Raw genomic sequence first — 27,738 nt, forward strand, 5'->3', positions numbered from 1 at the left:
TAGAGTATTGTAAAAGCTTCACAATTCCAGACTGCTTGTACTTTTCAAACTATGAAAAACCACTAGTCAAAGAATCGCAGACGTGTAAGTGGATTCACCCCTTCACCTGTTTTCACCTGTTAACTTTTTTGTTACGTGCTGCCACTGATTTCTCTGCATTTCTGTCTACCACTTTCTTTTCATCTTTCAAAGTTTTTATCTTTTCATCTTTCAAGAGGGGCCGATGAAGGGTATTCGGCCCCTCCCAAATTATTATAGGGGCTGAATCCCACCTGATCCCCCACAAACCATCCAGTTCCAAAGCCTATCAAAGTATGTTTTCCAAAGGTAGCATAGTATTTCTCTGTGATGAACAGTGACTCCACTTAGATCATTTATTAGTCTCACGATGTCACCTTCCCCGTCGGCATTGTAAACAAATCAGATTACCTTTCTTAATGATATTCCCCCGAAGGATAACATTACACGTCTAAACCGACTCGCTGAATGTCAAAATTTTGTTTATCTGTACAACAATTTCTTCAAATAAACAAGAATTGCTGGTATATATTTACACTGTCATTCACACATGGAACGTAATGTGATTATCCTGGGTAGGTCAATCAGACTGATATTGTATTGAATTTAGGAAAGGAAGACCATTAGTATAAGGCAGAGGATGCACAAATTTGCAGCAACGCAAGTATAAAATAAAACAAACCTTAATGAAATATAAGATACAGGTAATGAAATTTTTAAACTCGTTTAGCCAAAGAGTTTCTGACATCTGTCATCAAGACTGGGTGGCAGAGGTATCATCAAACGGTCGTCTTATTCTGTATCGGGAATTTAAGAACATGCGCATTTTTGTACACTATCTTGATGTATTTAATGATAATCGATTCATAACTGCTGTGGCAAGATTACGATGTTCTAGTCAGGACAGAGAGAAAGTTTGCCTTATGATGAACGCGTTTGTTTTTTATGCGACGAAGAAGAAGTTGAAGATGATTTGCACTTTCTCCTAAAATACAGCTTCTTTGATGGTCTTAGAGCAAAATATTTCCCCTCCTGTTTAGACTAGAGGCCAACAATGGCAAATTTCATTCGGTTTATGACTTCATCAAATGAACACACTTTAAAAGAACTTGCTTCATACTGCCATTATGCATTGCTTACCAGATACAGTATTGAAAAAAAAAGACTGACTTGTACGTGTTTCTAAAATTGGTATATATTTTAATCATTGATTTTATAGATGTCAAAAGGGCCGGTGGCCTACATTTACAATGTAATAAAACTCTCAATTTGGGGAGGCTGAACTGAACTGAACTGATAATTAAAATTCCGTAGTTGCGTGGTAGTTATCAAAACAGAATATTAAAACATTTAGATTCTTCAATAAGGATTATGCGTCCAGGTGTTTCATTTTTATTCATATTTCACGCATGCAGATTTTAAATCAAAGACCTCTGAACTCAATAATTTTTCCGTCGGAAAAATAGAAATGTTTAATAAGTGATAACGACTATTAAATTGCAATTACCGTTGATGTTCTTTGTGTTAAGATATCAGGAAATATGAAAACGACACTAATTTAAGGAATATATTTTATTGCTCAATATATCGATCAGATTATTCTTAATATTAAATAATCCCTTTACAAAAACGCGCCATCGCCACCAAGCACAGGCAATATTTTCATTCCAAATTCACTACGCTCACCCAAAACATAAGAATGTTTGAAATTTGAAGCCACTAGGTTTAAGAAACCTTGTATTCTATCCAAGGAGTTCAGTGGCACACGGCAATGTCATACAAGTTGCGCATTTTCACGACAACGCTTTTGGCAAATCACAACCCTTACAGCATTGCATTGCGTCAAGAAGCCATTCACCCTATAACAAAAATCTCAACTTGTAAATTACTTGAACCAAAATGATTCGTGACTAGATTTGAACAGTTGGTTTTAAAACAGTAGGTAAAATGCCTAAGTAGACAAAAAATGCCTTATCGAATATTAGTAATATCAACAAGATGTACCTTTGTTTGGTATTAAGCCACAAAATTGTTATTGAAAATACTACGACTTTTAAGATAGAGTATTTGAAGTGCACTTTCTATTTCCAAAATTTTTAAGGAATTCCAAAGTATTGTTTCTTGCAGTAATTGTGTCTGAATACGCAAAATTGGAATGCGATTATTTAATTAATACAAACATTTCTTGGAATTCTGTGATGATCATTTTTATAAAGTTTCCAAGGGCATTGGTTTCACCAATTACTTTTTACAAAAACCTCCAGTATATATTGATGGGTCTCATTTAAGGGCTGGGGTATGAACGTTTGGACAGTATTTATTGTGGGGCATTAGAGCACATCAGACATATCGAATTGCATTCCGAATACGAAGAATGTCCTTCTGATATCAAATAATTTTGATTTTTTGAAATTCGCAATGTAATACACATTTTGTGGCAAATGATTAAAAATTTATATTTTTGATAGTTAACAGTACTCGCAGTAAACTTTATAAATCTGATGATTTATACTTTTAAAAAGTGTATGTAGGTGGGATGAAAAGCCGACGATCAATTGAAAATGTTGACCTTTCGTATTGAAGATATGATTTTTTTCCAAAAACACCAAAAAAAATTATGTCTTTTTGGGAAAAAAATCCATATCTTCAATATGAAAGGTCAAAATTTTCAATTGACCGTCGGCTTTTCCTCCCTGCTACATAAACTTTAAGAATATATCATTAGATTTGTAAAATTTACTTCGAGGACTGTTATATATCAAAATGTGAAAAATATCAAATTTTAATAATTTGTCATAAAATTTGTATTATATCGTGAATTTCAAAAATGTAAATTATTTGATATCAGAAAGACATGCTTCGTATTCAGAATGCAATTCGATACGTCTGAGGTGCTCTCATGTCCCACAAAAATACTGTCGAAACGCCATAAACGCTCATTCTAGATCCCTTAAGCGATTATAATATAATTATGGACTTGGAGATTGGAGATTAGTAGCTTCTTACTGTCGCTTTGAAAATGTTTCACTTTGATTGATTTTTGTTAGCTTTCACATGTGTCAGAATAATGCCATTTAACACGGTGGAATTCATAGTATATCACCGGGCAATCTGAAACTGTTTGACCACTATCCCCACTGAACTTTTTATTGTTGCTTTGTTTCTAACTGTTAAAGTATTAATCCTATGAGAACTACCTGCAGATTGGCCAGAAAGAAGTTTTCATTATCATTTGCACCAATCAGCAACATTGTTAGAATAATTTCACCACACAAAAAATGGGGTGAATTATTTGCAAAGCTCCATTCTGATTGGGGATTAAAGTGAAAATATCATGTAATTTACCAATCAAAGGCAATGTTAAATCGGCAGGTAGTGCTCAGGGGGTTAATAATGTATACATTTTTGCGACCAATTATCTGACAGGTTATTACTCTTTTTTATTATAATTATTATCACAGATGTATGCATCGCTAATTCGGAAGTAATCCCGTCAGGCGCTACCAACAGTACATTTAATGAAATTGTGGATTTTCTCAACAAATCCAAGGCTCGAGCTGTGGTGGTCTTTGCATCAGAAACCGATGTCAGATGGCTGCTAGCCGCTGTTAAAAGGAAAAACTTAACGCAACATTTTGTATGGATTGGTAGTGATGACTGGGGAACCAAATTAAGTCCCGTCGAACATTTTATGCCAGAAGCTGAGGGCGCTATTACCGTCATACCAGCTAAAATCCCGGATAGAGGTAAGTGTTTTATTGGAAGTGTCTGAACCAATTCCTGGAGCCATTGTTGCACCCACTGTCTTCGTAATATTGCTAGATCAATGCGGAGTCTAACCAAACCAACCAGAGTTAACATTCAATATCAATAAAAATGCTTTAGTCTACATGACAAAACATTATTCATTACTCGACTCAAGAATTGTTTGAAAATCATACGTCAAGGACACCTTATTTTGGGTTTTTTGTCTCCTAACATTTCAAAATCTGTCTGTCAATTTCCTTTCAAAGTTGTAAAGCCGGATAAATATTTAGACTGGTAAACGAAAGGAAATGTGAATACAAAAGAATAAGGAGGACATGTTAGAGGGAAATATATAAAACTTTAACAAAAGCGAATTTGTTCAGCACGTGTTTTCTTTTCTAACAAGATGCGATTCGATGAAAAGACCTATTCATATACAGCATAATGAAATTATGACACGAAGTCTATAAAGTATTGGAATTGTGTAGGTTTAAGCAGGTGCACATATTGACAATAGACGTATCCCCTGAAAACTTGCATTGCTTTTGCAAAGGTCATGCCAAAGTTCCGCTTCAAACATTGAATCAGACTCAACAATAATACTCTGTAGGATTATTATCATAAATGTCAAGTTCCCTCGTCCATTGCAAATCAAATTCTTTTATTATTTGTGACCGTACACGACGAATGAGCCGTAAATTTCTCCCTGGTCAATTTTCGTTTATTTCGTGTTTTGAAATGCTTTAAAATGGTATATCATTTGACTTCAAACGATATCCAGAAGCGGGATTATGGTTTGTTAAACCTCTGCTCCTTCAACAAAATGGTACCTTTTTCGGTTCTACGTGTGTCTCTTGTTCCACATTGCTGGTAATAAATATCAAACAGTAATAATTGTCGGTCATTTCAAAGCATCCTCAAGTCAACGAGGTTCAGGAATATCCTCTCATTGTTAATTGTTGGTTATACATACCTAGACAAAATACAATGCTTTGTAACGCACCACTTAAACAGGATTTAGCCAGAGCAAACAAAGACCAGAACTATTAAGAATTCTATAGACATCTAAGGTAGAAGCTTATTATCCTCTTCAACAATAGGACTATTGATTGGTTTAAATTCCGGAACCTCGTTGACTTGGGGATGGTTTGAAATGGCCGCCAATTATGACTGTTTGATATTTATTACCAGCATTGTGGAAAAAGAGACACGTGTAGAAACGAAATCGTTTGAAGTCAAATGATATACCATTATAAAGCTTATGATATACAGTGAGCAAAATAATTTTAAGGTACCAGTTGCGTTCACCCCTGTATATCCTAAATAAAGACAAATGTGTCAAAATTAAAACAAGCAGGCGATGCCTGTACTCTTTAGCTCTGATTTAAGACCTTATTTGTTGAAATTGGTTGAGAATTAAAGAAAAGGTGATCCACAACCTAAGATACGAAAGCACGGCGCTAGTTCTCTTGTTCGCGAACGCTTTGTGTGCAAATCAATAGGGCATGTAATGTGGCAAACTGTAACTTTTAAATTTGCAATTTCCTTGGGTTTTTGGATCGTCGTGTCTTTATTCCTTGAACAAATGAGGTCTTAAATTCGAGCTAAAGGACGCAGCTTTTGGCTGTTGGTTCCAATTATGACACATCTGCCTTTGTTTAGGATATACAGGGGTGAATGAATGTAACTGGTACATTAATCATTTGGCTTACTGTATATTTTCTAAACACGAAATAAAACAAAATTGACCAGGGGAGGAATTCACGGCTCATTAGTCGTGTGCGGTCACATATACCTTAAATGTGTGATCTTTCGAGCTTGTTGGCAAAGACAATTGGCCACATAGACCAGGAAAGCACTTCCCTGCTACGAATTTCAAACGGAGCTACCTGAATGTGTGACTTCATCTGAAATATACACCGGAAGATTAGGGTTATGTCTCCGATAGGGTGTGTATGCATTTCAATAGCCCAATACGGGAGTCAGTGATCTGGGACGCTACCTATGGGCACAAAAATGTAAAATTGAAAGAAACGGCAATACCGTTCATAAACCGAGTTAGTTCAACTTTATTTTGAAATCATCGATATTTGACACTTCAAAATAATTTGAAGAGTAGTATTATGTAATGCAGGCGCCTGACTAATATGGTGTTCAAGAACCATCCATATTACAACGTGTGCACATCTTTGCCCTTCATTTTTCAAACAGTAGAAACGCTAGCAATGAAGCTCATCACCTGCCACTGTATGTGTAGCATTCCAAAATGCTGTCACAGCAGAGGTGGTCGTTCGGTGAATATAAATATCCTTAATTGAATGAGAATGATCTGAGATGCGCTGCCAGCAATATGTATGTGTGTGAATGCAGTAAAACGGATATCCCTACTATATAAGGGCTAAAATGTGACTGCGCACAATATCATCATCGATCAACTGGAGAGGTTTATGTCAAAAACATAGTGAATGTTCCACTAAACAACCAACGCGTATATTCTAAGGGTAAAATGAGGTACCGTAAACTGAAAGGGGAGCTAGCTTAGGATAATGTTTAATTAAAGTTTGTCGGAGTTCAGAGCTATATTTCAAGAATAAATTTCCTTGGGCGTTGAATGATTATGTTTTTTTACGATCGCTGGAGTTCGTCAAAAGGTTACAATTGTCATACAATGTGTTCGTCACATTTGAAAATAAGAATGAAGCTCTTCGTTACAAAATATTGCATTTAATGCAATGAAGAATTATACCACAAATTTAAGCCAATTGGATAACCCAATGTGTGTTTGGATAATCCAATGTAAACGCATCCCAAAAAATAACTCTCCCCTTTATAAATGGCCATTATTCCAAAACGGTTGATTGTATGCCAAATGTGGGATATGCAGTCGAAGTATAAACTATATATTTCTGTTCATTATGACACTTCCATTTTCGTTCGCCCGCTCTCTATTCTTTCAATGTGTAACCTCCTTTGCTGAAATAGAAGATGTAAATTAATAATAAAAAAAAATAATAATAATAATTATGAGCCCTGGGGAGGGTAAGAAATTTTTGGCGAGCCGAAGGGGGAGGATAAGCAATTTTTGCCCAGTCGAGAGGGGGGGACCAAGTGATTTTTGGCACACATTCATGGGGCGCCTTTTAAATAAAACGCTCTCAAAAGGAAAACAGTAGGGAAACGTTTTGATATGCAAATTAATTTTCCTGCTCGCTGTGCTCGCAACATATATCTCGAACATTTACGGTTTGCAAATTGGGATACCAAAAATTTGGCATGTGTAAAGGGGGGGGGGGCAAAGATTTTGTGGCGGGCCGAGAGGGGGGGGCCAAGCGATTTTTGGCGGGCCATTCGGAAATTTTACCCTCCCCAGGGATCATAGTTATTACACAGCCCCTAAGGGCAACAATATAATACATTTCTGTATAAACCTAAATATCATTAGCTAGTATTCCATGATTTGAAAATGTATTTGAGGTTCGGTTCAGCTCGTTGCCTTATTCTTAAATAAACATGTAGTTTGTTTGAGGTATTTCTTTGTGGGATGAACAAACCACATAAAAGGTTTCCGACTCTAAATGCTATCGGCTTCATGATCCACGTGAATACACTCCATGAGTTCTCATATTAAACATTTCCTGATATGTTTCAGTTAGAGCACATGCCCACATGCAAGTGGATGGCTGAATCTACTTCACTCATTCACGACGACATCCAATAAAGATATTGACATGAAACCTCGAGTACAGACCCCTCGACATAGCAGATAGATTACAAGGTCCCCATTACGTCCTTATGGTGTTCACTTTATGACATGACATGAAGGGCGAGGCCATGCAGAGTTATCTGCCATTACCCTAAATTGAAACTACTCTGACGTTAAAAAAATTTCAAGGTCATGATTGTGTCTGCGCCAGACAAGATGAAGTGTAGATAAGGAGCATGTTTGATGTTTCAAAATGTTTTCCTCGATATTTTGCTTCCTAAGTTCTATAATTAACTTAAAATTCAATAAAAACGATATCTTGATATTGCATTGAGTATGAGTTATGTTTACATACTGAAGATAGCGGTGTATTCAAAGTTGATCCATATACTGAATGAAATCTATGTGGGTGCCCCAAAAGGCGCAACGACTTTGAAAGATATTAACTCTTGTAAATGTTATCAAATGGGCAAACTGAAAAATTAAAAAGCCCATTCAATTATTTTTATGCAAAACGTGATTCATTATCCTTTCTTATTACAAGATAAAAGTTTATTTAGGGATGAAATAAAGACTCGACCGGCGGTTGACCACCGGTTCCGCCCGGTTTCCATTGTTTAGAACAATAGAAACTAGACGAAACCGGACGGAACTTGCGGTCAACCGCCGGTCGAGTTTTGATTTCATCCCTTAAACATTGTCAAATAAGACAATCATACGTGCGTTTTGCTTTAAAAAGTTGTGCATTTGAATGACAATTGTTATGATAATGTTCGAAATCAAAGAATAATTAATAATTATGCAAATATCACTTTCACCTATGACCCTAGAACTTTACAACAATTTTAACCACTGATTTGTTTCCTTGGACTTGCAGTTATGATAATAAGAATGACACGTATCCCAGGCAACAATTTAGGCATGAGTCATGCGCATGAATATGCCAAGATCTTGCCATGAATATGCCAAGAACATGCCCTATTTTCGCTAGCAACGGGCATGAATTTTCGTGAATTTGGGAATTTTTGATGGGTTGTTCATGCTCACACGACACATGAATAATCATGCCCTTGCCCTTTTTGTCATGCGTTTAGTCAGAGCCTTGACATGTTCAGAGCATGCTCGTGGGTAACTCATCGGCATGAATCGTGATCAATGTCAAATTTTCTCTATCCTAATTTATGGGTAAGTCATGGCATGAATCATGGTCAATGTCAAATTTTCTACTTCCATGCCCATTAATTCTTTACTTAAGGGCGTCAATTACAATTTTAATAGGTTCAAAATTAACCACCCATGAATCCTTGATAGAGGATTTTAATGCCATATACAAAACAAAAGAATCAGAATGTCTTGCCATGTGCATGGCATGATTTGCATAGCAACCAGTAGCGAATTTCCATGATTTCTTTGCCTGGGATATGTTTAATATTGCCCTTCCTGTCTGTCCTTGTCCACTGTGAAATGATCGTTATGTCCAGATGGAGAAGCCAATCAACAGATCCGAGAAATGAAAGTTGTTCCATGCATCCTTTAATGTCTACAAAGACATTACTCGTACATGTTTTGTTTTGGCTCCCTAATACCAAGAGTCCACAATAATTGTTTATCATTGATATGTCTATTTATAAATTGATCACTGCTTAATATTGCAATTGAATTGAATTGGGGGGGGGGGGGAATTATATAGATGGAGAGAAGAGGTAGTGTATACGTGGGATGGGGTGATGAGTCTTAAAATTAATGTATGGTTTCACCTAAATGTTTCAACATAGCTTATTTATTAATAGTAGGTTTATATATCAAACTTGGTGTCAAAATAATTTAGCGAGTTTTCTCTATTCAAATATACCTTCATGTTTATTCTTAAGCATAGAGATATTTGGACGCTTAAAGGTAATAAAACAATTTGCAATTGATACTGCTACACTATAATCTGCGTCATATCCGAAATTTTGTCCAATTTTGTCCTTTAATATAAAAAGGGTAAACATTGTTTCAATACATTGAAATATTAAAACGAAAAGTTCTTCATACTTTCAATTATTTGCGAAACTTTCTTTCGACTGGCACGTTGTAATTTGCCTTTTCGTTTTCCATGCAAAAACATCTGCGTAATTTTGGCAAAGAACTAGTTTACATAATGTTCTAGGTGGTTAATATCGTCAATAAATCAATCATAGGTAGCTTTTGGAATTGCACATAAGAAATATGATTTCCTTTTTTACTCGTATGTTGCTAAAGTTCAGTGACCTGAGGATCTTTTAATATTTTATAGTTTCCAATAGTTCCAGTAGAATATATTCATATGAACCAGTTATTGATTGATGCCAACGATACAAGTCACTTGAACTCGGTATTGAAACAGGCAACTTATCATCTGTTAAGGCAATGTAACCAAAATGTGTTCGATCTTTCGATCGACCGTCTATGCATGGTCGATCATTGTAATTTATAAAATATCAATTAATATAATGTTGTTAATTATGATGACATTTAATATCTGTATTTAACCCAATAACAGTTTACCATGATAAAAGACCTCATTACAGTCGGTTCCGATCAGGGTAACAAGCCCGAATGTATGCTGTACTTGACTGTCCTGTAAAAATTGACCCGACCAGTTATCTACGGCGACCCCCTTCGTTCACCAGGTCACTTGTGCCTGGCCGAAGATTCGTCAGCGTTATCTCCTAGATTTCTGCTGTTAATGCCTAGATATGCTGGACATAAAAAATAACGACGGTCGATACCAAAAGCCCCGGTGTCTAAGTAATAACGAATGCCACAGTTAGCTATCGACGGTCGATACCAAAAGCCCATGTGTCTAAGTAATAACAAATACCACAATTAGCTTGTATGATTGTCCAATGTTTAATCTAGTAATGAATTGAAAAAAAGACAGTGGTTGCATTTTATTAAAAAGAAAGTAAAAAAATAAAAAATAAAAGATAATTTTCCTTCTAATCCTATACGCGCGTTTCTGTCATTTCTCCTGTTTCTTATTCTTGTACTGTTTTCACTTATTACGTTTAGCTGTAAACCATGATTGTATTGGGTATTCGCCTCTCGTGTCCTTATCGACGTTATGCGTATCACCTGCTTTCCTCATCCAATGTTTGTAAACTTAGTGCATAAGTTAGTGCTATAATTTAACCTCTCAACAAGATTAGCGGTACATTTACAACATGTCGGCTCATCTAGACAGTATTACGACTGTCAATATAAATCCTTTCAAATTGATTTCAAGCGTGAAGCTTGTGAGCTCATCGGATTGCGCTGACGCTCTGAAAACTCTTCAATCTTTATCTCTAGCGGCCTTTGCCACCCATAATAGTGAAAACCTCCCGGGGATGTGAAATCGTACACTGTGCACCTCTTCATAAGCGTCGTATCACTCCCAAGTTTGCTGCAGTTACCTGCAGGTTGGAACTGGTTTAACAGGGAGTGTCTTTCCGAACTTATTGAATATTCCGGTGTATCAAATGGTCTACAGACCTGGGTCTAGCAAACGGGGTAAAACAGAACTTTCGCCAGAGGCATGCAATCTGATTGAGTTTGCCATTAATAGCCTGGGCGTACAAGATATGTTAAAACGTGCTCAGAATTTGCAAGAACTTTGGTATATGCTTTAACAAACGTCTCAAGTGGAATGATGATTTGTTTTTTGTTTTTTTATTGCATATGTAGCTCGAACCTAGATATCATTTCCATTATACATGTATATCATATGGTCATTTTACTGTGTTAAAATCCAGGTCGATCACGAAATCGACTTTAACCTTTGACCGATTTTATTTCAATGCGCTATTCCGCTTGAAGCATTATGTTTTTAGTACTTTAGTTTCCAACATGAATACAACTTGCATTGAAATGACGCAAATATTAAAATCGCGGTAAAATTGTGCGCATGCTTACTGCTTATACCTTATACTGAATAGCACTCTGACCTGTAGGCTATAAATAAATAATAGCGCTTCGTTTACCCGCCAAATAAGATTAGTGTCTGAACAGACGTGTGTAGAGAAAATTTGATGCGGGCAAAATAAGTCCAATGCGCCAAAAACGTGTGTTATGACTGAAACACGATTCACTCGTAGCCTAGATGTTCGCTTGCTGGTAATACTATGTCGTATTAAAATGACTATAATGAAGAAATTTAATATTTTCGTTTTGCCCAATGGCTCAAGATTTTACTTGAAATTGTTTGGAAGTTGATCGGGCATTAACTACAAGAAATGGTGATATTTTCTTGTATTACATAATTGTTAAATGAATGGCAATACACCTATCCGACTTCGCCATTACTGCGGTGTCCCCGATGTAAAACTGCGGTGTCCCGAGGTCGGGGGTTCCATCCATTATTTATTTTGTGCTATATAGTATTGTACCCGGGAATTGTACACAACAGTGATATTCAATACACAATCATAAGTATTGAATTACGAATTAAATCTCCCGCTCTGGTACATCTGTGTTGCCGTCAATAGAGGGCCAAATACAGTAAACGCTTCTCGGATTGGTGTATACATTATGTCGTCATCGGTTTTTCTGTTATGCAGGTAGATGGCGTGATATTTGGGAGGTTTTTGTTTTTCTGGTGACTTCATAGATAAATGGCCACCGCATAACCTAATATAATGTGTGGAAGTAACTAAATAATAAAAATGATATTTGGTCGCAAACATAATATCAAGGAATGAAATTTGTAGTAGTTTTTTGTTTAGTTCAAAGGTATATTTTATCTAACAATATTATTCATTTTATAGGTATGGTGAATGATCAACTGAAACTAAGCATTTAGAGAGAAAAAGGTATAATTATAAATGACCCACATAATCCAACAACCGTTTAAATAATACCTCATGTCACTGCTAGTTGAACATCGCACATGTGTAGGCTTCCTCCTGATAAGCTCTTTGATAATTTAAAAACTGGATTGCAGAATCAGATACTCTTTTCGAAACATTGTTTTTTATAAATATAACTATGAACTATTGCTCGTCTCTTTCCGATTTGATTAGTACATTTACACCTGCGCGTTGTAAACTGGTTGTCGTGGTATGGTTGCAACTTAAAATAGTGTTTATATAACAATTCACCTGTCAGAGGCCCGAATATGTGGGTCCATCAATTGAGTCACACATTTGCCTTGAGATATACGCAAGTTACATGTCAGTTTAATATGTCCGTATGTCTCGCAAGTTATATGGAGATGGTTAACAAGCCGGGGTGTTCCTCTTCCTTTAGAATCACACATATCACAAAACAAATAGTGACAGATGGTCTGATGGTTAACAATCGGGCACGTACACCCATACTGTTGCACGTAATCGTCTAATTCACCTTTTCGGTAAATCCCATAAGCCTTTGAGAGTACACCTGAGACCTCGTCATTTGACGTCACACCGATCTGCGCCGATGCGCACATCGTTTATCGAACATCGTTACTGCGCATTGCAAGTCGGCGTGACGTCAAATGACGAATTCTTAGGTGTACTCGCAAAGGCTTATGGGATTTACCGAAAAGGTGAATTGCGTATAATGCAACAATGGAAGAGTTGTTTCATTCATATTTCTGATTAAGAATATTAACTTCTCTAATAAAATCCTGTACAACGTTAGTTATTTTACAAGAAGTTCCATGTGGAATAAGCATTTGGCACATCACAAAGACTGATGTAAATTTGTATCCATGAGTCAAAACAACTTTGTAGCACAAGCAATTTGGTAACATGAGACAAAAATAGATGCTAAAAAGTCAAGAAAGTACATAAAACCTACAACGGCAATTTGAAAAAAAAAAAGCAAACCCAACCCTTTATGGCTTTAATGAATTCGTAATAGACATCATGTCCAACCACTATTACTTAAGTCTGGGGAAGGGGATACTTTGAATAACAAGAATTTACCCTTTTAACATTTAGTCCGTATTTGGTCCGAACTTTATTGGAATCATGAGGTGCAATGTGATATACTTGGAGTGATTACTTTACTCTTATATACTTGCCCCAATATCAGCAAACATGAATGTTTGAGGCTTAACCTTTTAAGTTTCAAATAAAGCATTGGTAAAGGTCACGATCCACAAATAAGATGATAAAGATCGTCTACAACATGCATATTGCTTTATGTGGACACTTGTGTATTAGTAACTGCAGTAAGGCTTACAAACCAAAAAGTGTTGAACCTTTTGGCTGTTCTTTGTCTAGCGTTTGGTTCACTAAAATTTTCACTGAATAGCACGATATAAACAGCGAAAACGTGTGTAACGGAAACTTCACTGATGTTTTTAGATATTTAGTTATGTTGGCTCAGCGCATTTGCATTGTATTAATAATATAATTTATTATAGCCAAAACAACATTGTAGTGCAAGCAATATTGGCAACACACGACAACATGAAAAGGAATACTAAAAAATGTAAATCAAGAAAGTACAGGCAACCTTCCGTGTTTCAGCCCTAACCAAATTCTTATAAAATCTTACAAGGAAAACCATTGCACAAGTATGCATCCCACGGGATGACATGACGCAATCACCCTAAGTCATAATTGATATTACTAATAATATGACATTTATTTCAAATATAAATATCACTTCAAATACCCCATTGTTTAAAAAAACCCATCATTACCACTGGAGTGGTCCATGCTGCTTTACACAATTTATCATATCTTTGCTTGCAGACCACTGATTTTATTGAAACAAAGCTTATGTAATAATAAAAATTAAATACAATCAATAACTGACATATTTGCCTAATATTATTTCCTAATTTGAATAATTTATTTGGTTACTAGCAAGCTAACATGACTAGAGACTTGACTCTGTGTGTTGTATGCTTAATTGGAGAACATAACGCAAACTTTAATGTGTCTTGATTTTCCACAGTATGGAACTGATCATCTACGACAGACAAGGCCATTTTGAAATAAAAAATTGTAGCGCTGACAATATTGAATAAAGACAATAGCAACAATGCATGTAATCAGTATGCATACCTGTATTGTGAGTTACCAATACCAACGTCAAGAACACTTGTGTGATCAATACATCAAGCTTAACGCTTTACCATGCGACGAGATTTCCTTATCGGTGGGGAAACTGATTTTGCCTTCCACTTGGATGAACACACAAGTGAATTACGCATGCCAGTTAAAAAGAAATGCTGTACAAACCAGAGAGGATGTATTCCACAGAGACCAAGATTAATTTGGCCTGGTGAATGCCATGTAGCTATGGCATTCAATTATAATATCTACCGATAGATAGCCATATTAAATAAAAGAACAATTTCCAAGAATGACAACAGTGTCCAATTGCATTTATTTATTTTTTTTATCAAATGAGAATGACCGCTCAATGATATAAAAACCAAAACCATACTTTAGATTGAAATAGATTTTATTCTTGCATGTTTTTCATGATGGAGAGTTATTTCATCTTATTACAATCACTTCCATAATTAGTTAGCTTTTGAAATTCTTCATTCAACAATTTATTTTATAAATATACATTTTCCGGAAATACGTTATAGCTGTTAAATTTCAACGTTGTTGGCCTTTGCGCTTTCCTTCCTATTCATTTTAGTATATATAGTTCGATTCGTAGATAACAAAGAAGGGGATGCAGCTTCATATGTTTTGTTTGAATTGTTGTCAGCATATCCTTCAGTGGCTTGGGGCCCGACACGCCCAATAATTTTGGTGGGGTCAAGTACCCTAGGGCTCTTTCAATAATATAAGGTAAAATTCATAGTTGTAAGGTAAAATTCATAATTTGAAGTGTATAATTAATAGTTTGAAGGTGTAATTCAAATTTTATTGTAAACATTTAAATTCATGTGAAATTCATGTATTTTAAAAGCTCAACGCATTTTTAAATTCTTCCGGAGCCTCTGTTCCTGATATTTTGATTGATCGTGTGTCGATACTTGTTTTATTATATTTTGAGCAATTATTTTTTAAAATCTAATTTGAGCAAATTAGTTTTTATGAATCTACTCTTCAGGTTCTCTCTCTTTAATTTTTTGCCGATCAATTTCAATGTATCAGTCGAAGGAGTTTCATATATGTTATCTTTACATTCATGAGAGGATGTTATGTTACTGCCGATGGTAATCTTGTGATGAGCACCCAACCTCATTCCGTCAACACGATTAGATTATTAATTCATTACTTTATTTAACCCTGTGGCCAACATAGTTGACAAGTTTAAAATTGGAGCAAAAATGCACAATCCTATACTAACGGATGATCGGAGAGGAAAATCCTACATGTTTAAGTAGGATATGTAATTCAAGCATGCACCTGGATATAACGTCAGATTCTGTTAATGGCGCTGTACAATCGAAATTTTAACTCGGCACTTTTTTAATGATATGCTTTTGTTTAAGGTAATTCAACTATACTGTATAATAGAATAGTTAATCCTTTTTAACTATCCCAAGTTAGCCAACTAAAGGTCGGAAATGGCAATAGCATATTTTTTTCTCGTTGATGAAGATCTACTCTTACCATGTTTGCTGAGGTCATTGCAGACAATTATAGGAGAAAATCACCAAAAGCTGTGCAACATGTTCAAATATAAAGAGAAAAATATATGCTAAAATCTTTTAGTTTGCCATACCATAGCAGAATTAAGCATTGGGAATACTAGTGAATATTTAATTGAAACATATATAGGAGATTAGCGCTGGCTCCTGACATCATCCCACTTACACATCGCCCAGCAAATTCATTCATGTTTATTTAAATTTAGCGCCTAAGGTAGAGTCTTTTGTGTTTAAGTGTTACCAACAACCCACTCGACAGAACAAAAAGGAAACACTTTGCTACAGTCGCCTTCACGTGGCTTTCTATTGATCGACGATTCATACACATGTCCCGAGTTTAAACGTCAAGACCCTGTTGGTGCAGGTAACCAATTAAACGTTTTCCTAGCAAGAAAACCAATCGCTATGTTGACGTAGTTGACGCAGATGTAGAAGTAAATTGGCAAACTTCAGTTCGCAAACTCTCTATAATATCGATCGCACCAGCCCGCATATACAGCAGTAAAGCAAGTTAACAATCCATGCGTTCCAAATTAAAGGGGTAACCCTATCGGTTTAGGATATGGATTCTCTTCAAACTTACATACAATGTCAAATATTGTCCCCTTTATCAATCTATGTGAGAAAACGGGAACAATTTCAGCATAAATGTGAATAATTAGCATATTAGCAAGCCAATACACTGGTACGCGTGAATTGCATTCTGGTCAGGCATCCCGAAACAACGGCCGAGCGCATGTCCTGGTGGAAACAGGAAGTGTTCGCCTTGGCACTGAAAACCGACTCGCCCCTGTACACTTTTATACCCTCTATTCATACTGATTAATCTTAAAAAACATTACATATAACTGCGCTCATTATCATTCTTGACAAGATAGCCCATGCTGTATTTATTTCGCTTAATTATTTCTTTATTTTTAGCTATATGATGCACATTTTCACATATTTATGATTTTTCTGTTTTATTTTTAACTAATTTTTTTAATGGGGGGGAGGTGCTCTTATAATTTTTTTCATATTCCTCGTATCATGCTTGACAATATAGGTCATTATTTATTTCGCCTCTTATGTATTTCTTTATTTTGGTTTTTTGTTTTATATCATTATAGCGCCATCTATAGTTTGACATTAGGGGGCCTATTTGATGTATTTTTGTGGACGAATTGGTACTGGGGTAAAGTCTTCCGAATCTATTCCGATTTCATTCTATGACTACCCAAAACTCCCGTGTCGTGTAAAATGCGAACAACTGGTAGCCTGTAAAAACCGCTGTGTTTCATGATTTCTCCGGAAATACATCGACTTGGAGCGTAAAATTTCAGGATAGTAATGAGAAAAATAGTATCTATTATGTGATACCAAAACCTCATCAACAATGAAAAAAATCGGGGGGATGATGCTGTCGATCGGGTTACGGACCTTTAACAATTGAAACCGCGCGTTATGCAGGTACTTGGGATAGTCGACAGGAGAACCTTTAAAAATGCACCGAATGCAGCAGATGCGGTATCAATTTAGATCTAATAAGATGCTGCGCACGTCCACGTCGATCAAATTGTCATAGCATAAGCAGCTTCAAAGGTATGACAGGTTACCTAAGTGGGGACTTTCTTTTTGTGTTTTGTGTGTATATCCTGTGTTTGTAAACTTAGTACATAAGTTAGAGGTATAAATAAGAATAAGAATAAATAAGATTAGCGGTTAACAACATGTCGGCTCATCTAAACAGTATTACGATTGTCAATATAAATCTTTTCAAATTGATTTTAAGCGTGAGGCTTGTGAGCTCGTCAGATTGTGCTGACGCTCCAAAAACTCTTCAGACTTCATTTCTAGCGGCCTTTGCCACCCATAATAGTGAAAACCTCCCGGGGTTGTGAAATAGTACACTGTGCACCTTATCATAAGCGCCATATCACTCCCAAGTTTGCTGCAGTTACCTGCAGGTTGGAACTGGTTTAACAGGGAGTGTCTTTCCGAACTTATTGAATATTCCGGTGTATCAAATGGTCTACAGACCTGGGTCTAGCAAACGGGGTAAAACAGAACTTTCGCCAGAGGTATACAATCTGATTGAGTTTGCCATTGATAGCCTGGGCGTACAGGATATGTTAAAACGTGCTCAGAATTTGCAAGAACTTTGGTATATGCTTTAACAAACGTCTCAAGTGGAATGATGATTTGTTTTTTGTTTTTTATTGCATATGTAGCTCGAACCTAGATATCATTTCCATTATATATCATATGGTCATTTTACTGTGTTAAAATCCAGGTCGATCACGAAATCGACTTTAACCTTTGACCGATTTTATTTCAATGCGCTATTCCCCTTGAAGCATTATGTTTTTAGTACATTAGTTTCCAACATGAATACAACTTGCATTGAAATGACGCAAATATTAAAATCGCGGTAAAATTGTGCGCATGCTTACTGCTTATACCTTATACTGAATAGCACTCTGACCTGTAGGCTATAAATAAATAATAGCGCTTCGTTTACCCGCCAAATAAGATTAGTGTCTGAACAGACGTGTGTAGAGAAAATTTGATGCGAGCAAAATAAGTCCATTGCACCAAAAACGTGTGTTATGACTGAAACACGATTCACTCGTAGCCTAGATGTTCGCTTGCTGGTAATACTATGTCGTATTAAAATGACTATAATGAAGAAATTTAATATTTTCGTTTTGCCCAATGGCTCAAGATTTTACTTGAAATTGTTTGGAAGTTGATCGGGCATTAACTACAAGAAATGGTGATATTTTCTTGTATTACATAATTGTTAAATGAATGGCAATACATTATGTCGTCATCGGCTTTTCTGTTATGCAAGTATCTTTAGAGGTAGGTGGCGTGATATTTGGGAGGTTTTTGTTTTTCTGGTGAATACATAAATAAATGGCCACCGCATAACCTAATATAATGTGTGGAAGTAACTAAATAATAAAAATGATATTTGGTCGCAAACATAATATTCAAGGAATGAAATTTGTAGTAGTTTTTTGTTTAGTTCGAAGGTATATTTTATCTAACAATATTATTCATTTTATAGGTATGGTGAATGATCAACTGAAACTAAGCATTTAGAGAAAAAAAAGGCATATAAATGACCCACATAATCCAACATCCGTTTAAATAATACCTCATGTCACTGCTAGTTGAACATCGCACATGTGTAGGCTTCCTCCTGATAAACTCTTTGATAATTTAAAAACTGGATTGCAGAATCAGATACTCTTTTTGAAAGATTGTTTTTTATAAATATAACTATGAACTATTGCTCGTCTCTTTCCGATTTGATTAGTACATTTACACCTGCGCGTTGTAAACTGGTTGTCGTGGTATGGTTGCAACTTAAAATAGTGTTTATATAATAATTCACCTGTCAGAGACCCGAATATGTGGGTCCATAAATTGAGTCACACATTTGCCTTGAGATATACGCAAGTTACATGTCAGTTTAATATGTCCGTATGTCTCGCAAGTTATATGGAGATGGTTAACAAGCCGGGGTGTTCCTCTTCCTTTAGAATCACACATATCACAAAACAAATAGTGGCAGATGGTCTGATGGTTGACAATCGGGCACGTACACCCATACTGTTGCACGTAATCGTCTAATTCACCTTTTCGGTAAATCCCATAAGCCTTTGCGAGTACACCTGAGACCTCGTCATTTGACGTCACACCGATCTGCGCCGATGCGCACATCGTTTATCGAACATCGTTACTGCGCATTGCAAGTCGGCGTGACGTCAAATGACGAATTCTTAGGTGTACTCGCAAAGGCTTATGGGATTTACCGAAAAGGTGAATTGCGTATAATGCAACAATGGAAGAGTTGTTTCATTCATATTTCTGATTAAGAATATTAACTTCTCTAATAAAATCCTGTACAACGTTAGTTATTTTAAAAGAAGTTCCATGTGGAATAAGCATTTGGCGCATCACAAAGACTGATGTAAATTTGTATCCATGAGTCAAAACAACTTTGTAGCACAGGCAATTTGGTAACATGAGACAAAAATAGATGCTAAAAAGTCAAGAAAGTACATAAAACCTACAACGGCAATTTGAACAAAAAAAGCAAACCCAACCCTTTATTGCTTTAATGAATTCGTAATAGACATCATGTCCAACCACAATTACTTAAGTCTGGGGAAGGGGATACTTTGAATAACAAGAATTTACCCTTTTAACATTTAGTCCGTATTTGGTCCGAACTTTATTGGAATCATGAGGTGCAATGTGATATACTTGGAGTGATTACTTTACTCTTATATACTTGCCCCAATATCAGCAAACATGAATGTTTGAGGCTTAACCTTTTAAGTTTCAAATAAAGCATTGGTAAAGGTCACGATCCACAAATAAGATGATAAAGATCGTCTACAAAATGCATATTGCTTTATGTGGACACTTGTGTATTAGTAACTGCAGTAAGGCTTACAAACCAAAAAGTGTTGAACCTTTTGGCTGTTCTTTGTCTAGCGTTTGGTTCACTAAAATTTTCACTGAATAGCACGATATAAACAGCGAAACGTGTGTAACGGAAACTCACTGATGTTTTTAGATATTTAGTTATGTCGGCTCAGCGCATTTGCATTGTATTAATAATATAATTTATTATAGCCAAAATAACATTGTAGTGCAAGCAATATTGGCTACACACGACAACATGAAAAGGAATACTAAAAAATGTAAATCAAGGAAGTACAGAAAACCGTCCGTGTTTCAGCCCTAACCAAAATTCTTATAAAATCTTACAAGGAAAACCATTGCACAAGTATGCATCGCACGGGATGCCATGACGCAATCACCCTAAGTCATAATTGATATAACTAATAATATGACATTTATTTCAAATATAAATATCACTTCAAATGCCCCATTGTTTAAAACCCCCATCATTACCACTGGAGTGGTCCATGCTGTTTTAGGACTGCTTTACACAATTGATCATATCTTTGCTTGTAGACCACTGATTTTATTGAAACAAAGCTTATGTAATAATAAAAATTAAATACAATCAATAAAAATGACTGACATATTTGCCTAATACTATTTCCTAAATAGTATAATTTATTTAGTATTAGTTACAACCTGTATCTAGCAAGCTAACATGACTTGACGACTTGACTCTTTGTGTTGTATACTCGCTATACTGTCTTGATTCTCCACATTATGGAACTGATCATCTACGACAGACAAGGCCATTTTGAAATAAAAAATTGTAGCGCTGACAATATTGAATAAAAACAATAGCAACAATGCATGGAATCAGTCCCGGGGAATCAGTATCTATGCCCGCGTATTGTGAGTTACCAATGTCAAGAATACTTGGATGAACACACAAGTGAATTACGCATGCAGTTAAAAAGAAATGCTGTACAAACCAGAGAGGATGTATTCCACAGAGACCAAGATTAATTTGGCCTGGTGAAGGCCATGTAGCTATGACATTCAATTATAATATCTACCGATAGATAGCCATATTAAATAAAAGAACAATTTCCAAGAATGACAACAGTGTCCAATTGCATTTATTTATTTTTTATCAAATGAGAATGACCGCTCAATGATATAAAAACCAAAACCATACTTTAGATTGAAATAGATTTTATTCTTGCATGTTTTTCATGATGGAGACTTATTTCATCTTATTACAATCACTTCCATGATTAGCTTTTGAAATTCTTCATTCAATAATTTATTTTATCATCTCTAGCGTAATACATTTTCCGGAAATACGTTATAGCTGTTAAATTTCAACGTTGTTGGCCTTTGCGCTTTCCTTCCTATTCATTTTAGTATATATAGTTCGATTCGTAGATAACAAAGAAGGGGATGCAGCTTCATATGTTTTGTTTGAATTGTTGCCAGCGTATCCTTCAGTGGCTTGGGGCCCGACACGCCCAATAATTTTGGTGGGGTCAAGTACCCTAGGGCTCTTTCAATAATATAAGGTAAAATTCATAGTTTTAAGGTAAAATTCATAATTTGAAGTGTATATTTAATAGTTTGAAGGTGTAATTCAAATTTTAGGGGTAAACATTTAAATTCATGTGAAATTCATGTATTTTAAAAGCTCAACGCATTTTTAAATTCTTCCGGAGCCTCTGTTCCTGATATTTTGATTGATTGTGTGTCGATACTTGTTTTATTATATTTTGAGCAATTTTTTTTAAAAATCTAATTTGAGCAAATTAGTTTTTATGAATCTACTCTTCAGGTTCTCTCTTAAATTTTTCAATGTATCAGTCGAAGGAGTTTCATATATGTTATCTTTACATTCATGAGAGGATGTTATGTTACTGCCGATGGTAATCTTGTGATGAGCACCCAACCTCATTCCGTCAACACGATTAGATTATTAATTCATTACTTTATTTAACCCTGTGGCCAACATAGTTGACAAGTTTAAAATTGGAGCAAAAATGCACAATCCTATACTAACGGATGATCGGAGAGGAAAATCCTACATGTTTAAATAGGATCTGTAATTCAAGCATGCACCTGGATATAACGTCAGATTATGTTAATGGCGCTGTACAATCGAAATTTTAGCTCGGCACTTTTTTAATCATATGCTTTTGTTTAAGATAATTCAACTATACTGTATAATGGAAGAGTTAATCCTTTTTAACTATGGAAGAGTTAATCCTTTTTAACTATCCCAAATTAGCCAACTAAAGGTCGGAAATGGCAATAGCATATTTTTTTCTCGTTGATGAAGATCTACTCTTACCATATTTGCTGAGGTCATTGCAGACAATTATAGGAGAAAATCACCAAAAGCTGTGCAAAATGTTCAAATATTAAGAGCAAAATTAATGCTAAAATCTGTTAGTTTGCCATACCATAGCAGAATTAAGCATTGGGAATACTAGTAAATATTTAATTGAAACATATATAGGAGATTAGCGCTGGCTCCTGACATCATCCCACTTACACATCGCCCAGCAAATTCATTCATGTTTATTTAAATTTAGCGCCTAAGGTAGAGTCTTTTGTGTTTGAGTGTGACCAACAACCCACTCGACAGAACCAAAAGGAACCACTATGCTACAGTCGCCCTCACGTGGCTTTCTATTGATCGACGATTCATACACATGTCCCGAGTTTAAACGTCAAGACGCTGTTGGTGCAGTAACCAATTAAACGTTTTCCTTAAACCAATCGTTATGTTGACGTAGTTGACGCAGATGTAGAAGTAAATTGGCAAACTTCAGTTCGCAAACTCTCTATAATATCTATCCCACCAGCCCGCATATACAGCAGTAAAGCAAGTTAACAATCCATGCGTTCCAAATTAACAATTGAAACCGCGCGTTATGCAGGTACTTGGGATAGTCGACAGGGGAACCTTTAAAAATGCACCGAATGCAGCAAATGCGGTATCAATTTAGATCTAATAAGATGCTGCGCACGTCCACGTCGATCAAATTGTCATAGCATAAGCAGCTTGAAAGGTATGACGGGTTACATAAGTGGGGACTTTCTTTTTGTGTTGTGTTTTTTTGTGTATATCCTGTGTTTGTAAACTTAGTACATAAGTTAGAGGTATAATATAACCTCTCAACAAGATTAGCGGTTAACAACATGTCGGCTCATCTAGACAGTATTACGATTGTCAATATAAATCTTTTCAAATTGATTTTAAGCGTGAAGCTTGTGAGCTCGTCAGATTGTGCTGACGCTCCAAAAACTCTTCAGACTTTATTTCTAGCGGCCTTTGCCACCCATAATAGTGAAAACCTCCCGGGGTTATGAAATAGTACACTGTGCACCTCTTCATAAGCGCCATATCACTCCCAAGTTTGCTGCAGTTACCTGCAGGTTGGAACTGGTTTATCAGGGAGTGTCTTTCCGAACTTATTGAATATTCCGGTGTATCAAATGGTCTACAGAGCTGGGTCTAGCAAACGGGGTAAAACAGAACTTCTGCCAGAGGCATACAATCCGATTGAGTTTGCCATTGATAGCCTGGGCGAACAGGATATAATAAAACGTGCTCAGAATTTGCAAGAACTTTGGTACAGGCTTTAGTAAACAAGTTGAAGGATGACTTTTTATTGAATATTGCATATGCAGCTCGACCTTAGACCTTATTTCCATATATATCATATGGTCACTTTACTGAGTTAAAATCCAGGTCGATTACTTAAAAGAAGTCGGCTGTTACCTTCGACCGATTTTTATTTCAATGCGATAAACGGAGGCCATCAGTTGCTATTCCCCTTGAAGCATGTGGTGAGTATAGTTTCCAACATCAAAACATCTTGCATTGAAATGAAGCAAATATAAAAATAGCTGAAATATTGTGCGCATGTTCACTGCTAATACCTTATACTGACCTGTAGGCTATAAATAAATACAGCGCTTCGTTTACCCGCCAAATAAGATTAGTGTCTGAACAGACGTGTGTGGCAAAAATTTGATGCGAGCAAAATAAGTCCAATGCGCCAAAAACGTGTGATATAACTGAAACACGATTCACTCGTAGCCTAGAACAACGTTTGCTGGCAATACTATGTCGTAGAATTGTTATAATGAAGAAATTTAATATTTTCCTTTTGCCCAACGGCTCAAGATTTTACTAGAAATTGTTTGGAAGTTGATCGGGCATTAACTACGAGCAAAAAGATACTATTTTCTAGTATTGCATAATTGATAAATGCATGAGAACGCATAATGTCGTCATAGGTATTTCTGTTATGCAAGTATCTCTGAACATAGGTGGCATTTTAGAGGATACTAATGACCTTTTTATCTGGTTACTTCATCTGGTGACTTCATAGTCACTAAAAATATTCAAGAGGTTAATGAACTTTGTACTACTTTTTTATTCAAAATATATTTTATTATATATTATTTTAATAATGATACATTTTATAGGTGTGGTGAATGATCAGCTATAATTAAGCATTTTCTTTTATATCATGTGTATTTGTACAGCAATAAAATCAAATTATGCAACTTACGTTTCGTTAACACATCATTTCGTCCATAACCATTGGACATCATCAGGTGACTGAATCAGTTCGATTGGTCAAGTGAGAGACGGTGATCAATTCCTTTCAGTCACATGTCCAATGTTTTCGGACGAAAGTCGTGTTTCAAAATTTGATTTAATTGATTTAATTTCTGTACTTTTGCTTCAACAACTGGATGAATTATCTACACTAAGATTTGGCATTAGTCTGGACAAGATTGGATTATGCTATATTCTGTTTCCACGTTTGTTAAAATAATGTGCGGGTTTTAGTCGTCGTTGAACCAGTAACTGAAAAACTTACGTTATGATTGGCATTGTGCAGCCGTTTATATTTAATTGCATTTTCAATGGAATCGTGTCGCAAAAACGCAAGCAATATCCTTATTTATTTCTAATAAAATTATGTTTGTCTTGTTCACTGCTTGGAAGCTCTTGGAGACAAACTTATTATTTATTTATTCGTCTCCATTTGTCTATTCACAAATACCGCAGAGTTCCATATACAAGCACATAATTCCTCTAAATAAGTGTTTTGTTTTAAAGAAATGGACGGAAAGAAAACATCCTCTACCAAAACATTACAATATATTTTGGTTACAATAATATATGTTTGTACAGCCGGCATTATCAGTAATATAATTGCTTAAACTCCAAATGATGTTTTTGTGGAGGTTGTCAACTTTTTTTCTCTTTCTTTAAAAACAAAACAATAAAGCAACTCATTTAGATACATCACATTCTTGTTTATATAGATGAAATTAGTTCTACATTATCTTGAATTAGTATATTTATCTTGTTCAGTATCTTTTTAAACAATAATGGCTCTTTTGGTTTAAGATAATACATTCGTTTCACTGGGATTTTCCTTGAAGGCGAGATGCTTTAAATATGCAATTTACACGGAAAAAGTGGATAGATGACCCACATAGTTCAACCGTTTAAAAATTGCCTCCTGGCAATTTAGCCGCCGAATAATTTCAGTAATTGACTGAAGACCGCTAGTTGAACATAGCACAGGTATAGCTTTCCTCTCAGTAATCTCTTTGATAATTCAAAATAGAATAGTAGAATCAAATATTCTTTTTGAAAGGTTGTTTTTATAATTCACTATTAAAATCTACCCTACTCTGTCTTATTTGATTAGTACATTTACACCTGCGTGTTGTAAACTGGTTGTCGTGGTATGGTTGCAACTTAAAATAGTGTTTATATAACTAGTTGTATTGTGGCAAGAGCAATTCACCTGTCAGAAGCCTGAATGTGCGGGTCCATCAATTGAGTCACAAGTTTGCCTTGAGATATACGCAAGTTACATGTCAGTTTAATATGTCCGTATTTCACGAAGTTACATGGAGATTTTTAACAAGCCTTGGTGTTCCTCTTCCTTTAGAATCACACATATCACAAAACAAATAGCGGCAGCTGCATTGTTCAATGTTATATGGTTAACAATTGGACACGTACACCCATAATGTTGCACATAATCGTCTAAACGCATTTGGAAATAATACACTCTTGTATTATGTAACAATGGTAGAGTTCTCTAATTCATAATCTAGATTAAGAATCTCAACTTCTCTAACAAAATCCAACAAATTAAAAACAAAATTCCACGTGGAAAAAGCATTTGGCGCATCACAAAGACTAATGTACATTTTTATCATGAGCCAAAACAACATTATAGCGCAAGCAATAATGGTAGCACACGACAAAATGAAGTAGAATACTAAAAATGTAAGTCAAGAATGTACAGAAAACTACGACGACAATTTGGTATAACTTTTAGTGCATAAATGAAATTCGTAATACAAACCAACTTCACCTAGAATTACTTAAATCGGGGGAAAGCCAAGAGATGGGATGCTTTGAATAACAACACATTACGTTTTGTTACCGGGAGAGATTTGATCATGTCTCACCTCCTATTAACATTTAGTCAGTATCATGAAACCATGCCTGACTACCTGACAGTACAATGTGATATATTAGGGTAATTAATCTCATCTCGCCTCCTACTTTTTGAAATGATGTGCTTGAGTTAGATCATGGGCGTATCACGTCTAGACAAAATACGTAACATCATAATACGGGACATACTTGGGCTGAAGCACACAGTCACTGATCAAATCACACAAAAAGGTATCCGTTTCTTTGGCCACGTACAGCGAATGGGCAACGACAGATACCCCAAAATTGTGCTAGAGGGAAATGTACATGGAAAAAGATCACGATTGCCTAGCTCCAAACATCACCTCCGTAGTAGCAGCAGAAAGGCTGGCCAAAGACCGAGTGGCATGGCATGGATTCACCATGGATCAGATGGCAAGGTAGAGTGCACCAGCATCCGTGCCGACGCATTAGGTCAAGGTCAATCGCATCTTATATATCTGGTTTCAAATAAAGCATCGGTAATGGTCACAATCCACAAATAAGATGATAACGATTCTCTACAAAATACATATTACTTTACATAGATACTTTTTTTCCACAATTAACGTATAAGTAACTGGAATAAGGCTTACAAACTAAACAGTGTTCAACCTTTTGGCTGTTTTTCTCCTAACACTAGGCCACGTCTTAATAGCAAGCGCAAAAGTGTGTAGCAGGACCTTCACCGATGCTGCAAAATGTATTGGGTAAAATAGTTATATCGCCTCAAAGCATTCAGTCTGTTTGTATGTATATATTTATTTGTATAGGGTTAACATACCCGTA

At 35.8% G+C, this 27,738-nt stretch overlaps 1 protein-coding gene across 1 annotated transcript in view; it reads left to right on the forward strand.

Moving 5' to 3' along the window:
* LOC140159274 (metabotropic glutamate receptor 8-like) overlaps positions 1-27,738 on the forward strand; it is a 182,525-nt gene that overhangs the window by 136,648 nt on the left and 18,139 nt on the right. Inside the window, exon 3 of the mRNA XM_072182687.1 lies at positions 3,480-3,764. Coding sequence (XP_072038788.1) covers positions 3,480-3,764 — 285 coding nt within the window. The remainder of the gene's footprint in view (positions 1-3,479; positions 3,765-27,738) is intronic.

The sequence above is a fragment of the Amphiura filiformis genome, chromosome 8 (genome assembly GCF_039555335.1).
Source record: "Amphiura filiformis chromosome 8, Afil_fr2py, whole genome shotgun sequence".
Taxonomy (NCBI): Eukaryota; Metazoa; Echinodermata; class Ophiuroidea; order Amphilepidida; family Amphiuridae; genus Amphiura; species Amphiura filiformis.